The sequence below is a fragment of the Lampris incognitus genome, chromosome 3 (assembly GCF_029633865.1).
Source record: "Lampris incognitus isolate fLamInc1 chromosome 3, fLamInc1.hap2, whole genome shotgun sequence".
Taxonomy (NCBI): domain Eukaryota; kingdom Metazoa; phylum Chordata; class Actinopteri; order Lampriformes; family Lampridae; genus Lampris; species Lampris incognitus.
Genome location: NC_079213.1, coordinates 83,752,791 through 83,769,383, shown reverse-complemented (window position 1 = coordinate 83,769,383; position 16,593 = coordinate 83,752,791). Strand labels below are relative to the sequence as shown.

Genomic DNA, 16,593 nt, shown 5'->3' with positions numbered 1-16,593 from the left:
CACATTTACCTTGAATGACGAGCCGCTCACCACCATAGCCATATAGTGGGCGAGTGGAGGGCTGCAATGCACTCTGTATTCCCAGTCTTCTGAAAGCTTGTGTGGGAATGACATTAGCTGAGGACCCAGTGTCTACTTTAAAACTGAGTGTGTTTTTGTTTGGACCTACTTGCATATCCGCGAAAACTTGATCCATATTTTTATTGTCTTTACCTTGTGTCAATGCGTCGATGAACAGCTCTTCATTGTCTGAGCATCTGTCAGACTCATTTTCCTCCACAGTGTGTACGCCTTTCCCTGATCTGGAGAGACACACTTTAGCGAAATGGTTCCATTTGCCGCAGCTGTTGCATTGCTTGCCTTTTGCTGGGCAGGTTTCGTTTCCACTGTGAGTCTTGTTCCCACAGTATTTGCATCCTTTACTGCGGTTGTTGTCTCTCGCTCTCCATGAGGCATTGTCTGACGCTGCGCGCCATTTTGTGTCGTCCTCGCGCCTTTTCCAATGCTTCTTCTTTGTTGCATTCCGACCGATTGCATGCACAGCCTGTTCGCGCGTGCCCGTGCTGGTGCTAGCAATGGTTTTGAGCTGTGCTTGTGATAGTTCATGAGACCTAGCAACGTCTATTGCTTTTTCCAATGTTAGCTCGGAACCGATGTTCAGTAGTTTTTCTCTCACTCTCGGTGAATGAACTCCGAAAACGACACGGTCTCTGATCTCCTCTTCACTCTCTCTATAATTACAGCCCTTCACAAGCAGTCTCAAATCTGTCACAAACTGTTCGAAAGGCTCGCTAGCTGCCTGTGCCCTTCCATGGAACTTATAGCGCGCGAAGATCACATTTGCTTTGGGTTTTACATACCGTTCAAAACGACCGTAGTATGTTTCCAGCAACTTTCCTTCCGCTTCTGAGAGCGTCCATGTATTGTAAATGTCCCATCCATTTTCTCCTACCCAAATCAGTAGGTAGCTGCATTTTTCTTCCTCCGATTTCCTCTTTAAAGGTCCAGAAAACATCAACTCGACGTGCAGTTTAAACTTGCGCCATGCTTCGGGCAGACTGCTGGCTTCCCAGTCCATGCGGGGTGCAGGAACTCCAGCGACGTCCATTCTGACTTTTCTGTTTCTTCTTTTTTCTCCTTTTCACGCTTTTACTCTTGACACCATGTCTGACTTTCTGTCTCTATGGAGGAATCCGACGACGACTTTATAGTTCAGTGTCTTTATTTCAATAGTGACGGTTATATTCATACAGTAGCTAGCTCCGCAGTAGTGACTCGTCTGAGTGCTAAACATAGACTGACGATTATGTGGTCCCCCTGCATCCTCATGCGTCAGATGGACCAATCAGCTTGCAGCTAACTTAACAGCCAATAGGAGTGCTTGTATCACATCCTTATAGCCAAACGGGCTATTATATTCTAGAGAATATTACAGGGGCCACTCGCTTGTCCCACTCCCAGCCCTCCACGGAGCAGAAGGGACCATAGTCATAGCTGGGGTCTTGGCGCCAAGCAGGGAGGCCCAATCACACTGGGCATAGTGGAAAAGGGGCACTATCGTGGGACGTAACACACGAGGGCGAGGCCTACTACATGACTGGGCACAAAGGCCGAGAGTGAACCCATCCCAGGAGGCAGCGGAGGGAGGAGTCTGTAGAAGCGGCATACCCATCCTCTTGGTGGTCAAGGAAAACAGGCTGGGCAGGTCATTGAGAAGGTAACAGTGAACAACTGGTAACTCTGTCAAGGAAGAGAGAGGCTGTGTCTTCTTCCTTGAAGATATGACAGTCATCCACCTCGTCATATTCGTCCCAAGGTTTAGAGTGGCCCGCCGCCCTCTCGCTCACCAGCACCTGGACAGCACAGGAGAAATGGAAAGAGGCGCCGTACTTCTGCCTGTTCTCATGCTACATTTGGGGGAGAGCAAGACAGGCAGGGCAGGTCTTGGCTTCCTTCTGATGAGGCCAACCAAGGCAAAAGAAGAAGGCCTGGTGGCTGTCAAGAGGAGACATCTCAGAGATACTGCGACACCAGTGGGTGACAGGTAAGAAAAAATTTACAGATCCATACTCAAGCTGGCTGAGTGAAAAAGGGAAGTGGAGTGCAGTGTGGCTTCTACTACTTCATGGGCAGTGACGGAAAAGATCTGTTTCAAGTGCTGAAGTGGGACCTCGAAGGGTAAACCAATAGCAAAGCCCATCAGAGGGCAGAGCATGTACAACATAAAAGTGTTAGGTTAAGGTTCAGGTTGAGGTTATGTTAGGTTAGCTTTGATATTTTTCTGGACTTTTTCCCCATGTCACAAAGGAACGACTACAACGTGATTGGTCCATTGCAATGATGGTCTTGGAGCAACATTAATTATGTTGTTGTGGGAACAATGCCAACACAGCAATATCAGATTGTGCATCAGATTTACTTAAGATGCATTTTTATGCTAAATGTAAACGGGGTTGCAGAATGAACCAACACTTATTCAGCTATTAAGGTATATAGGTGTAACACTTTGCCTGTGATTTGCAACTGTTTTATAAGGAGGTTCTGGTCATTCCTATGCCCTGACAAACACAAAACTATAGTAGTTTTTAACCTAAGCATTGTTTTCTTGTCGTTAAGAGTCAAATGAGTGATGGGTAGCCCAATCTTTAGATTGATTCAGTATTTTCCCCCCCAAATTGTACTTGGCCAATTACCCCACGTTTCAAGCTGTCCTGTTCACTTCTCCACCCCCTCTGCCAATCCGGGGAGGGCTGCAGACTACCACATGCCTCCTCCAATACACGTGGAGTCGCCAGCCACTTCTTTTCACCTGACAGTGAGGAGTTTTGCCAGGGTGGTGTAGTGCGTGGGAGGATCATGCTATTCCCCCCAGCCCCCCCCGAACAGACTGACCAGAGGAGGCGCTAGTGTAGTGACCAGGACACATACCCCCATCCAGCTTCCCACCCACAGACGTGGCCAATTGTGTCTGCAGGGACACCTGACCGAGCCAGGGGTAACATGGGGATTCAAACTGGGATCCCTGTGTTGGTAGACAACAGAATAGACTGCTACGCTACCCGAACGCCCCAAAATTGATTCAGTATTGAGCAAGCTAGCATCAGCCAACTACTGCACACAAACCTGCATTATATAATCCTTCAGGACAATAGTGTTCACCAAATAATGTCCACTAAAAGAGGGTTTTTTTTGGCCCTAGCAGATTCTGCGAGATGTCTCTGAAAATACCTTCCATTATGAAAGCACAATATCAGTACAGTCAGTCAGTACAGTGATAGACCTTTTGTGAATTTTCATTTTTTGGCAATTCTTTCCAATTCTCTCATGCTTCCACCATTGTCTTTCTACAACAACTCACTCCTCACAGGATTAGAGAAAGACTTTTGCTCTGGGTTAGAAATAGATTGATACAAATCCATGACTGATATTGTGGGTAAAGCTCTTTACACTCCTCTCAAAACGTGCTGAGTTTGTCAGAGCCCAGAAAAAGAGCTCTTTTAGTTGATATTATTTCGGGAGCACTATTACCCTTAAAGATTACATTGCAGCTTGGTGTGCAGCAGCTGGCTTACTTTAGCGTGCTCACTCTTCTTTCGGCTTGTTCCAGCAAATTTTTGCTCTCCCTAGCTTTGTCTGACGCATATCTCTCCTGCAGTCCAACTGTCCTCATGTCCTCCTCTATCTGGTCTCTCCATCTATTCCTCAGTCTTCCTTTTCTTTTACCAGGTATTTCCAGGTCCAATACCTTCTTTCCTATATAGTCTATGCCTCCTCTCTGTACATGTTCAAACCATCTCAATCTTGTCTCTCTCAACTTCTCATCCATCCCTCTAACCTTGAACGTAGCTCTCACTTCTTCATTTCTCTCCCGGTCTTTTCTTGTCACGCCCAAGGACCAACGCAGCATGTTCATCTCTGCTACCTGTAACATAGATTCTAGTCTCTCTGTTGTTGTCACTGCTTCCATACCATAGAACATGGCAGGCCTAGCCATTGATTTGTATACTTTGCCCTTTACCCTCAATGGCATTCTTTTGTCACAAAGTACTCTAGCTACCTTTCTCCATGAATTCCACCCAGATTGTGTCCTTTTCTTGACTTCCTTCTTACAAAAACCTTCTGTCTGTATTGTCGATCCCAAGTACTTGAATTCATTAACTTCTGTGACATCTCCTCCTCCTAAGGTCAATCCTGGACGGTCTACTTGCTTATTTCCACAGGTACTCAGTCCTTGTTCTGCTGATCTTTAGTCCTCTAATCTCTAGCACTTCTTTCCAATCTTCAGGATCTCTCTCCAACCTTTCCTTGTCCTTGATGTCATCTCCAAATGTCATATGCTCCATGGTGGGTCTTTCTTAAGATGTTCTGTGAGGCTGTCCATCACAAACAGGAAATGGCTCAATGCCGATCCTTGATGCAGTCCTACCTTTACCTCAAACTCACTTGTTGCTCCCACTTCACATTGAACTACGGTCTTACAGTCCCTGTACATGCCCTGAATTATGCTGATGTAAGTTTCTGCCACTCCCTTCGCCCTCAGGCAATACCATAACTCCTCTCTTGGTACTCTGTCATATGCCTTCTCCAAATCAATAAATATGCAGTGCAGTTCTTTCTGTCCTTCGATGTATTTTTCAGTTAAGGTCCTGAGTGCAAATATTGCATCTGTGGTACTTCTTCCAGGCATGAATCTAAATTGTTCTTTCCCTAAGTCTCACTTCAATCACTCTCTTCCATAACTTCATTGTATGTCCCATCAATTTTATCCCTCTGTAGTTGTTGCAACTTTGAGCATCACCTTTTTTCTTGCAAATTCGTACCACTATGCTCTTTCTCCATTCATCTAGCATTTTCCCAGTCTGTATTATGTTGTTGAAGAGCCTAATCAGGAACTCTATGCCATTATCGCCTAAGCATTTCCAGACTTCTGGTATATTGTGTGGTCCCACAGTTATTCCATTTTTCATTCGTTGCAATGCTTTTATCACCTCATCCCTTGTAATCTCTCCCACATCCTCTTCGTTCCTTGGTGGTTCATCTATCCTTCTTTCTCTGTTATTCTCTTCATTCATTTGGTGACTGAAATAATCCCTCCATCTCTGTAAAATATCCTCATCTTTTGACAGTACTCTTCCATCTGTGTCCTTGACCAGTTGTACTTGTTCAACGTCCTTACTTGCTCTGTCTCTCTGGCTATTCTATATATATACTTTTCTCCTTCCTTTGTATCTGGTCTTTTGTACAGGTCCTCATATGCTCTTGCCCTTGCTATCACTACCACTCTCTTAGTTTCTTAGCTTTCTTGAATTCATTCTTGTTTTGCTCATTCTCGTTTTTACCAAGCTTCATTTTGGCCAACTTTTTCTTTTTATGCAGTGCTGCACTACTTGCTTCCACCACCAACTTTCCTGTCCCTTCTTTTTACCCCCTTTAGATTCCCCTAGCGCTCACCTGCCTGCTTCCCCTAGTCCTTCTGCTGTTCTATCCCAATCTAGTGGCAATCCATCTCCCAACAGCTCTCTTGCCTTCATCCTAAAGCTTTCTCTACAAGGTTTGTCTTTCAACTTGCACCACTGAATCTTCCATGCTACTGGTCTTTGCATTTTTCTGAGTTTGCGTCTTGTCTTTATTTGGCATATCAGTGGTCTATGTTGTTTTGTTACACACTCTCTTGGTATTACTTTGCAATTTACAGCTTCCCTCAAGTGCTGCTTTATCTATCTGCATAGTTATGCCTCCACTCTTGTAGGTTACTGTCTGATTTTCCCTCTTTTTGAAATATGTATTAACGAATAGTCATATCATTCCTTGTAACAAAATCAACTATCAACTCCCCACCTGCATTTCTCATTCCAAACCCGAATTTTCCCATGACATCCTTGTCGCCACCATTTCCTTTTCCCAAGTGTCCATTCAAGTCTCCTCCAATGAATACTGCCCTGGTACGCCCACCATTACATTGTCCAGTTGTCTCCAGAAATTCACCTTTTCTTCCTCATCACAACCCACCTGTGGTGCATACGAGCTTATTATATTTGTCAGATGTCCATACAAATCCAACCTCAGCCTATCCGATTCCATCTTTACTTCTATGACTTTCTGTTGTAGCTCTCTGTCTAGGATTATGCCCACACCATTCCTTTTACTGTCTGTCCCTTGGTAGTATACCTTATAATCTCCTTCAATCTCTCTTGACTTGGTTCCTTTCCACTTTTTCTCCTGAACACACATCACTTGTATTCTTCTCCTGTTCATCATGTCTGCTATTTCTCTCCCTTTGCGTGTCATTGTCCCAACATTAAGTGTGGCCATTCTGAAGTCTTTCTTCTTCAGTTTTCTCTTCTCGCTTTTCTGTCTTGCTTGTACCCCTCCTCTCTTCCGTCTTTTCCTATGTTCCCCAACAGGCACATAGTTTCCATTAGCACCCTGTGAGGGCACAGCACCAATGGTGGTTGTCGTTAACCCGGGCCTCGAGCAATCCGGCATGTCATTCCTGGTCTTGTAAATTTGCATAACGATTTGGCAGAATTTTACATCAGATGCCCTTCCTGACACAACCACTAACCCTATGGACGGGGCACAGGTAAAGCACTGGATGCCATCCCAGTATTCATGAACTTACGCCCATGCCGTTGCCCAGCTTGCTCAATACTAAATCACTTTAAAAGATTCGGCCACCCATCACTTTGTTTAACTTAATGATAGGAAAATATTAAGTTCAAAATAACCAAAGTTTTCCTTCAAGGTGAAGGTTACTTGTGCAGGGTGAAAGTTGCTTCTTTTGAACCTGACCTCATACAACTTAAATGACAAAACCTTTACTGAGTGCCTCAGTATTGAGGAACTTAGCACTTTGCTAAATCTTCTCACCAGATTCAACACGGTCTAATGGGTAAATTATTTAAGCTTTCAAAGATTATGATATAGGAAAAAAAACAGAAACCTATAGTACAATCACATGTGGTATCTTCATTTAGTGTGTATCGAGAATATGTTTGAATATGCACAAATCTATTGTATGACAACTAATGGCATGATTTAAATGATAAATTTTAATGAGGTCTGAATTCACTAAAAGTACACCTACCCTTTATGCTGCATTTATAGCCGAGTAGGAGTTGAGCAATAGGAAAGCCCCAATTAAACAAGCGGAATGCTGACATCAAAATATGGCACACTGCAGTCAGTCATGTCATCACAAATCTATCATAATACCCAGCAAGCAGAATTCTTGTAACTGATGCAAGACATCTGCTTGTCGATTCTTTTTTTTTTTTGAGCAATTCGTTTAAGCATGGGTCTCCAGCACAGGTGATAAATTCTGCACTGACATTTCCTGACAGTTTAATTCTGACTACTGCTGACTAAGAATGTTATAAGAAAACACGAGAGCACACAGCTCAGAGTACAGACCAGAATCTATGTCCTCCTTTGTAGTATAGCCTGTTTGTTCATTGTTGAAAATAACGAAAATTGCTACTACTGAGCAACATACAAACCCCAATTCCAATGAAGTTGGGACGTTGTGTAAAACGTGAATAAAAACAGAATACAATGATTTGCAAATCCTTTTCGACCTATATTCGATTGAATACACTGTGGTGATACACAGTTGAGGATAGATTCACCAGGGGCTGTTGCTCCTTTAAGGAAGACGTTCAGAGTGCTGACGTAGGCACTGCTTAGAGTTTCCCAGGAAGTGGAACCATGTTTTCTACTGCCTAGCCATTAGCTTGTTGCCACGAGAGATTGTGTTGTATCGGTGTTGTTTTGTATGGCGAGTAAACGGAATTAACTCAACTCGATCTCTCGGTCTCCTCATTCCTGCACTCCCACATTGGTGACCCCGCACGTTGACAACGAACATGTCGACCCAACGCGATGATGACACCGCTCCAGCTCCGGTTGATGCTAACGGTATGGCTCATGTTAGCGCTAGCATCTCAGCAGCAACGGTGAAGTTGCCCGACTTTTGGCAGCATAGTCTCCGACCATGGATTCAGCACATTGAAGCTCAGTTCGAGCTTGGAGTAATAACACGGGACGTTACGAGGTACTCGGGCTACTGGAAGCCCCCCCCCCGGCTGTGGGAAAATACGGCGCACTCAAGGCATTCCTTTTACAGCTCTTCGAGCTGTCGGAGATGGAGAAGGCGGATCGCCTGTTGTCACTCAATGGACTCGGCGATAGCAAACCTTCTGAGCTGCTGGAGAAGATGTTGGCCGTTTTGGGCTCGGCGGATCCCTCCTTCATTTTCACCCATATTTTTCCACGGCAGCTCCCAGCGCCTGTGCGCACAGAACTAGCCAGCTCCCCCCTCTCCTCCACCAAAGACTACCGCGCTCTGGGTGCGGAAGCGGAAAGGATTTTCTTCACCAACTGGCAGCAGTTCGTTCATGCGATGCTCCCCGCCCAGACCTCGCCCCTGCCTCTGGAGGACGCAGCGGGCACCGCGGCGGCGGTGGCTGCCCGCCGCCAGCGTGACAGCGGGCTGTGTTATTACCACAACAGGTTTAGTGCCAGGGCTAAGCAGCGTCGCCCGCCATGCAGCTTCAGCGTCCATGGAAACGCCAGGGCCGGCGCTCAATAGCAGCTATGAGCGCCGGAGAGAATAGCAAGCTGTTGTTTATCAAGGGCGCCTTATCTGGCGGGCGGCGTAGCATCCTGCCTGCATCGGCACCAGGCATGTGGCGGTGTGTTTCGGCGGGTGGCGTTTCGGCTGGGACTTCGTTATGGCGTCGGTTCCCCTCCTGGGCGTGGACTTCCTGTGCGCCTTCAGACTACTGGTGGATATTATGAACTGTCGCTTGATCGATGCTGTCTCTTTCGCTACATACCCGTGCACACTGGGAGGTGCAGGGACGCTCGGCCTGTCAAACATGCTCGTCGCCGGAGATACGTATCAACGACTACTCGCAGAGTTCCCTGACCTCACCACACCTACGTTCTCATCAGCGGTGGCCAAGCATAGCGTGGAGCACCATATTGCCACCGACGGCCCCCCGGTCTACGCGATGCCTCGACTCTGCTAAGCTCGCGATCGCCAGGGAGAAGTTTGCCACCATGGAACGCCTCAGCATCATGTGCCGCTCAGACAGCCCGTGGGCCTCCCCCCTGCACATGGTTTCTAAGGTTGACGGCGGTTGGTGCCCCTGCGGCGATTTTCGTCGCCTGAACAACGCCACAACCCCTAACCGGTACCCCGTCCCGCACATACAGGACTTCTCCGCCCACCTGGCGGAGGCCACCATTTTTTCCAAAGTAGATTTGGTGCGGGGCTACCACCAGGTACCGGTCTACCCTCGAGACATGCCAAAGACAGCGGTCATCACGCCATTTGGACTCTTCGAGTTCCTGCGGACACCCTTCGGTTTCAAGGGGGCAGCGCATACGTTCCATCGGCTTATGGACTCTGTGCTATGGGATATGCCGTTTTTGTTTGTTTACTTGGATGACATTCTCGTGGTCAGTGCATCCACAGAGGAGCACCTGACACAGCTCCGGCAGTTGTTCGAGCGGCGCACCTGACACAGCTCCGGCAGTTGTTCGAGCGGCTCAGTGCGCATGGACTCATAGTCAACCCAGCCAAGTGCCAGTTTGGCCTGTCGTCCATCGACTTCCTCGGCCACCGTGTCTCCCCGCAGGGAGCGGTTCCGCTTCCTGCCAGAGTGGACGCCGTCGCCAGTTTTCCACGCCCCCCACACTGTGAAGTCCCTGCAGGAGTTCCTGGGCATGGTGAACTTTAATAACAGCTTCATTCCCCGTGCAGCTCACCGCATACGGCCCTCGTACGAGGTCCTGCGAGGCAAGGAAGCCAAGGGCGAGGTAGACTGGTCCCTGGGGATGGACGAAACTTTCGACGACGCCAAGGCTGCGCTGGCCAATGCCGCTTTGCTGGCGCACCCGTCCCCCACCGCCCCGATTGTCCTCACGACCGACGCCTCTGACTATGCGGTCGGGACGGTGTGCAAGCAGTGGGTGAGCGGCGCCTGGCAGCCCCTTGCCTTCTTTAGCAAACAGCTTAAAGACAATGAGCGGAAGTACATCGCTTTCGACCGGGAACTCCTGGGTCTCTTCCTCGCCACCCAACACTTCAGGTTCCTGTTGGAAGGCCGCCGTTTTACTGCCTTCGTTGACCACAAGCCGCTGACATTTGCCATGGCCAAGACCTCCGAGTCGTGGTCCGGGCACCAACAGCGTCAGCTCTCTGCCATCTCAGTTTACCACGAACATCCGGCACATGGCTGGCAAGGACAACTTGGTCGCTGACTGTCTCTCCCGGGCGGTGGCAGGGTCCGTTCACTTATGACTCGATTACGCTGCCATGGCTGCAGACCAAGCCACTGACACGGACATTCAGGCCTATGGGATGGTCGCTACGGGGCTGCGGTTGGAGGATGTGGTGTTTGACAGCGCCAACACCATGCTCCTCTGCGATGTTTCCACCGGCCAGCCCTGCCCCATGGTGCCCACTGGCTGGCGGCGCCGTGTTTTTGACGTTATCCATGGCCTTTCCCACCCGGGTGTGAAGGCGTCCACTAAGCTGGTGGGGGCCAAGTTCATCTGGCCCGGCCTCATGAAGGATGTCAAGGCCTGGGCTGACTCAGCGTTCCAAAGTACACTGTCATACCAAAGCCCCCTTCGCGCCATTCGTGGTGCCTGAGAGGCGTTTTGACTATGTGAATGTGGACCTGGTGGGCCCCCTGCCCCCCTCCCACCAGTTCACTCACCTTCTCACCATGGTGGACAGGACCACCAGGTGGCTTGAAGCTGTTCACCTGTCATCGACCACGTCTACTGAGGTGGCCCAGGCGTTCATTGGGTCCTGGGTGGCCCGTTTTGGCACGCCGTCTGACCTCACCTCCGACAGGGGCCCGCAGTTCACATCGGAGCTCTGTACTGCAGTCGTGGAGGGGCTGGGGGTGAAGCTCCACCGCACCATGGCGTACAACCCGCAGGGCAGCAGACTTTGTGAACAGTTTCATCGGTCTATGAAGGCCGCTCTTCGTGCCAGCCTCACGGACAGCAACTGGGTCAATTGCCTCCCATGGGTCATGCTCGGCCTTCGCTCCGCCCCCAAGGAAGACCTCCAGTCCTCGTCTACCAAGCTGGTTTACAGCCAGCCGCTGCGTGTCCCAGGTTAGTTTCTCCTGGACGCCGTGGCTCCCTGGTCAGCAGCTTTTCATCAGGCTGTGCCCTGGGACAGGGCCAACGCTTTCGCTCCAATCCCTACATCTCACCACTGCCTCCCTCAGTCCTATGTCCCCAAGAATCTGCTGTGGTTGTCATCTTCCTCCGCCACGACAGCCACTGTACCCCCCTGTAGCCCCCCTACAACAGGCTCTTCCGTGTCCTGAAAGCGAGGCGTAAGAACTTTGTGGTGGACTCGGGGGGCAAGCCAGAGCGGGTCTCGGTGGACCGTCTCAAGCCTGCCCATTTGGACCTGGGTGGGCCGGTCGAACTGGCCCTGCCCTCGTGACGTGGACGCCCCCCTTCTCTGGCCCTCGGCCCCTGCCCAGGCTCCGGCTCTGTCCCTTGCCCCTGCCCCCACCCCCATACCCATTCAGCGCAGCCGTTTTGGCCGCCTGGTCCGCCCCCCGAGACGTTGACTGTTTCACTGGGGACTGTTCGCCTGTTGGCTGTTTGTGATTCACTGAGTACTGTTGTGTTACATTACTGTTTTGCATTTTTTCGTGATGGTGAATTCTTGGGGGGGCCTGTGTTGTGATACACAATTGAGGATAGATTCACCAGGGGCTGCTGCTTCTTTAAGGCAGACATTCAGAGTGCTGACGTAGGCACTGCTTAGAGTTTCCCAGGAAGTGAAACCATGTTTTCTACTGCCTAGCTGTTAGCTTGTTGCCATGAGAGATTGTGCTGTATCGGTGTTGTTTTGTGTGGCGAGTAAACGGAATTAACTCAACTCAATCTCTCCGTCTCCTCATTCCTGCACCCCTACAACACTACAAAGACAAAATATTTAATGTTCAAACTGATAAACTTTATTGTTTTTTGCAAATATTCACTCATTTTGAATTTGATGCCTGTAACACGTTCCAAAGAAGCTGGGACAGGGGCAACAGAAGACTGGGAAAGTTGAGGAATGCTCAAAAAACACCTGTTTGGAACATTCCACAGGTGAACAGGTTAATTGGAAACAGGTGAGTGTCATGATTGGGTATAAAAGGAGCATCCCCAAAAGGCTCAGTCATTCACAAGCAAGGATGGGGTGAGGTTCACCACTTTGTGAATAACTGTGTGAGCAAGTAGTCCCAACAGTTTAAGAGCAACGTTTCTCAATGTACAATTGCAAAGAATTTAGGGATTTCATCATCTACAGTCCATAATATCATCAAAAGATTCAGAGAATCCAGAGAAATCTCTGCACGTAAGTGGCAAGGTCGAAAACCAACATTGAATGCCTGTGACCTTCGATCCCTCAGGCGGCACTGCATTAAAAACCGACATTATTCGGTAAAGGATATTTATTACCACATGGGCTCAGGAACACTTGGGAAAACCATTGTCAGTTAACACAGTTTGTCGCTACATCTACAAGTGCAAGTTAAAACTCTACCATGCAAAGCGAAAGCCATATATCAACAACACCCAGAAATGCTGCCGGCTTCTCTGGGCCCGAGCTCATCTGAGATGGACTGACGCAAAGTGGAAAAGTGTGCTGTGGTCTGACGAGTCCACATTTCAAATTGTTTTTGGAAATCATGGACGTAGTGTCCTCCGGGCTAAAGAGGAAAAGGACCATCCAGATTGTTATCAGCACAAAGTCCAAAAGCCAGCATCTGTGATGGTATGGGGGGGTGTTAGTGCCCATGGCATGGGTAACTTGCACATCTGTGAAGGCATCATTAATGCTGAAAGGTACATACAGGTTTTGGAGCAACATTTGCTGCCACCCAAGCGACGTCTTTTTCAGGGACGTCCCTGCTTATTTCAGCAAGACAATGCCAAGCCACATACTGCACGTGTTACAACAGCGTGGCTTCGTAGTAAAAGAGTGCGGGTACTGGACTGGCCTGCCTGCAGTCCAGACCTGTCTCCCATTGAAAATGTGTGGCGCATTATGAAGTGCAAAATATGACAACAGAGACCCCGGACTGTTGAGCAACTGAAGTCGTACATCAAGAGAATGGGAAAGAATTCCACATACAAAGCTTCAACAATTAGTGTCCTCAGTTCCCAAACGCTTATTGAGTGTTGTTAAAGGAAAGGTGATGCAACACAGTGGTAAACATGCCCCTGTCCCAGCTTTTTTGGAACGTGTTGCAGGCATCAAATTCAAAATGAGTGAATATTTGCAACAAAAAAAGCAATAAAGTTTATCAGTTTGAACATTAAATATCTTGTCATTGTAGTGTATTCAATTGAATATAGGTGGAAAAGGATTTGCAAATCATTGTATTCTGTTTTTATTTACGTTTTGCACAACATCCCAACTTCATGGGAATTGGGGTTTGTATTTCTAATCAAGGCTTATGGAGTAACACAGGCAATCGTAAAATACAGCAATCTGCAGTCCCTTCGATGTTATTTCCAAACACATGGAGATATAAAAACAACATATGCGATGGCAGTACACATTACATGTAGCGTGTGATGTTGATGTGAGTGTGTTTGGTGTGAAACTACACAGGCTATATTGTGTTAAAACTAATGCATCATTTTCAAGAATGCTGAAGTGTCTTTTCTTCATGATCAGAAAACTGCTCCTAACCATAAGTCCTTACATTTCATTTAGTACGCAGTAAGTAATAGTGAGCAGTAGTGGCTATCGTTATGATTTGAATCTTAGTTTCAGTTCTCACTCCAGCTGAAACTGAAAGTGAACTGACCCCAACTCTTCATCATTCAGAATACTGTATTATGCATAATTATCATTATATCATTCATTACTATAACCCTGAACTTTTAACATTATTTCATTCAGTTAGGTGTATTCAAATCTAAACTTTAATGTAATTAGATATTATCTAATGCAATGTAAAGTTTAATCTAATGCAATCCAATTTTTATGTAATCTAAAAACCATCAAGTATAAATTTAATCTAATCTGAAGTATATCTAATGCAATGTGCATTTTCTGCCCACATGACTTCAACAGATGCCGGAGACGAAAGAAGAAGTGCACGAGCTGACTCTTCAACAGTCACAGGTAGAGGACAAGCATGTCCACCCAGCTGAGGAGCTTGAAAGGAAGTCTATGCTTGGGGAGGAGTTTGAGACAGACAACAGCAGTGAGGAAGACCCCGAGGTGGAGAGGATGGTGGAGGAATCCTGCATCTCAGAGGGAACCTGTGACAAGCCTCTGACTCCTTGCTATAAGAGTCAAACACTAAGACAATCCACAGATTTAGACATGATGGATCTAAGACAAGGAGATGTGGAGGATGCTTCGCAGATGTATAGAAACGGGTTGGTCTTTGTGATCAAGACAGACAACAGCTAGAACATTGGCCACAACAAAGCCTGGGACCTCTGGGTTTATCACAGTGAACAGGAAACTGACGTAACAGCAGAGGATGGCTGTGGTTAAATGCTACAGACTGTTTTCTAACATCTCTCATTACAGTGCCACGTGTGCAGAAAGTGAAGTTTCTAACAGTTCATTTTTTATCGATGCCCATATATTTTTGAATTTCCACTGTGTGGGCTTTCATTGGGATTGAAGGACCTAAGGGATTTGTAACTCAACACACAAATGACAGTCTTAACTTTCAGTTAAAGACTTAACATTGAAATTGCAGTTATATGCGTTTAAGGCAACTGGGAAATGAAGATTATTTGTTGGTCACACTTTAAAGCCTTATGTATTATTGATGAATGAACAAAAAATGTCAAGCATGTAGAAGAGAGAAGTATGCTAGTAGATATGATAGCCCTGTAAAACAGTGAAACAAATGTCAATCTAATACACGAACATGTGACAGGAAGTGGTCACACTCTTAGGTCACACACAAAAAAAATTGTCTCAAAGAAAGAGGCAGACATGCACAATAAAAAGTCCTGCTTACTCAGAACAAAACAGAACATTGCAACTGTTATTTGTTCATTTGCTGGAAGTGATGACAAATTTGAAGCTTTTTCAACCACCTTGCATTGCAAGTTCCCCCCAAAACCCCCCCTTTTTTCAACTGTTAGCTGGTTTGGGGCCGAGCACAGGGATAACAACAAAAGCATCACTTTAATTTCACAGCTTGTCCATTATTGCTCCCCGCCAGATTGTCATCTGATAAAGGTTACATGTGGTCATAGTATTGAGTTCGTATATGAGCAACAGTCGCAGTTTGTTTTTTACAGTTTGTGTATCAACTAGAATGCAGACTAAAGCTTGTGTCAAGAGTACTGTATGATATTATTGTCAACAATATTATTGTTTATTGTAGTTCAGTGGTCTTTTATTTAGATGAAATTTGGATACTGTCATATCATTAAGCACATTTTTCTTTGTGTAAATTAATGATACCGAGAATCTATTATTATTAAGATTTCTCACAAAATGAGGTCTGAGATATTTGAACAAGTATTAGCTTATTTGAACACTAGTTACTTTACATCACCAAAAAATTCAATTTGCCGACACTTTGGACCAGTTGGATTCTTAAATATTTTTATGATATTCTGATGTAGGGCGGCATGGTGGCGCAGTGGTTAGCACGGTCACCTCACAGCAAGAAAGTCCAGGGTTCTATCCCCAGGGTAGTCCAACCTTGGGGGTCGGCCCGGGTCGTCCTCTGTGTGGAGTTTGCATGCTCTCCCCGTGTCTGCGTGGGTTCCTCCCACAGTCCAAAGACATGTAAATTCTCCCTAGGTGTGTGTGTGTGTGTGTGTGTGTGAGATGGCCTGGCGGCCTGTGCAGGGTGTCTCCCCGCCTCAATGACTGCTGGGATAGGCTCCAGCGTCCCCGCGACTCCGATAGCAGGATAAGCCGTTCAGATAATGGATGGATCCAGAAAGTATTCACACCCCTTCACTTTCCCCACATTTTGTTATGTTATGTTACAGCCTTATTCCAAAATGGATTAAATTCCTTTTTTCTCAACCCTTTATGAAATCAAACAAAACCCTTAACTTTTCCATGGAAATTACCATAACCAAAAGTGTTTATAGTTTAATTGCTTCCAAAAGAACAAAGACAAAATATCTACTAAGCTTGATTAAGATATTTTACTGATGTGCTGAATTGAAACAAGAAAAATGACAAGGCCAAAATTATTAGCCCTCCGACAATTAATAGTCAATAGTGTAACCTTCCTGACTCACAACTGACAACAATCTCTTATGGTAGTTCCGAACTAGGTTGGCACATGTCTCTCGAGGGATCTTAGCCCATTCTTCCATGGCAAATTGTTCCAGCTCATCCAAATTGTGTGGTTTTCCAGCATGGACATTAACCTTGAGCTCCCACCACAGATTCTCAATAGGATTGAGATCTGGGCTCTGAGAGGGCCACTCCAGGGCCTTGATTTTGGTGTCTTTCAAAAAGTCTCTGACCAACTTGGATTTATGCTTCGGGTCATTGTCTTGCTGGAAGACCCAGCAGCGACCTATAGCTAGACTGGCAGCAGATTTCTTTAC

General features: G+C 46.8%; 1 protein-coding gene across 1 annotated transcript in view; it reads left to right on the top strand.

Annotated features, from left to right (window-relative positions):
* LOC130109573 (leukemia inhibitory factor receptor-like) overlaps positions 1 to 15,488 on the top strand; it is a 35,554-nt gene extending 20,066 nt beyond the window's left edge. Inside the window, exon 6 of the mRNA XM_056276525.1 lies at positions 14,120 to 15,488. Coding sequence (XP_056132500.1) covers positions 14,120 to 14,464 — 345 coding nt within the window. The 3' untranslated portion in view covers positions 14,465 to 15,488. The remainder of the gene's footprint in view (positions 1 to 14,119) is intronic.
* Positions 15,489 to 16,593: the final 1,105 nt, after the last annotated feature.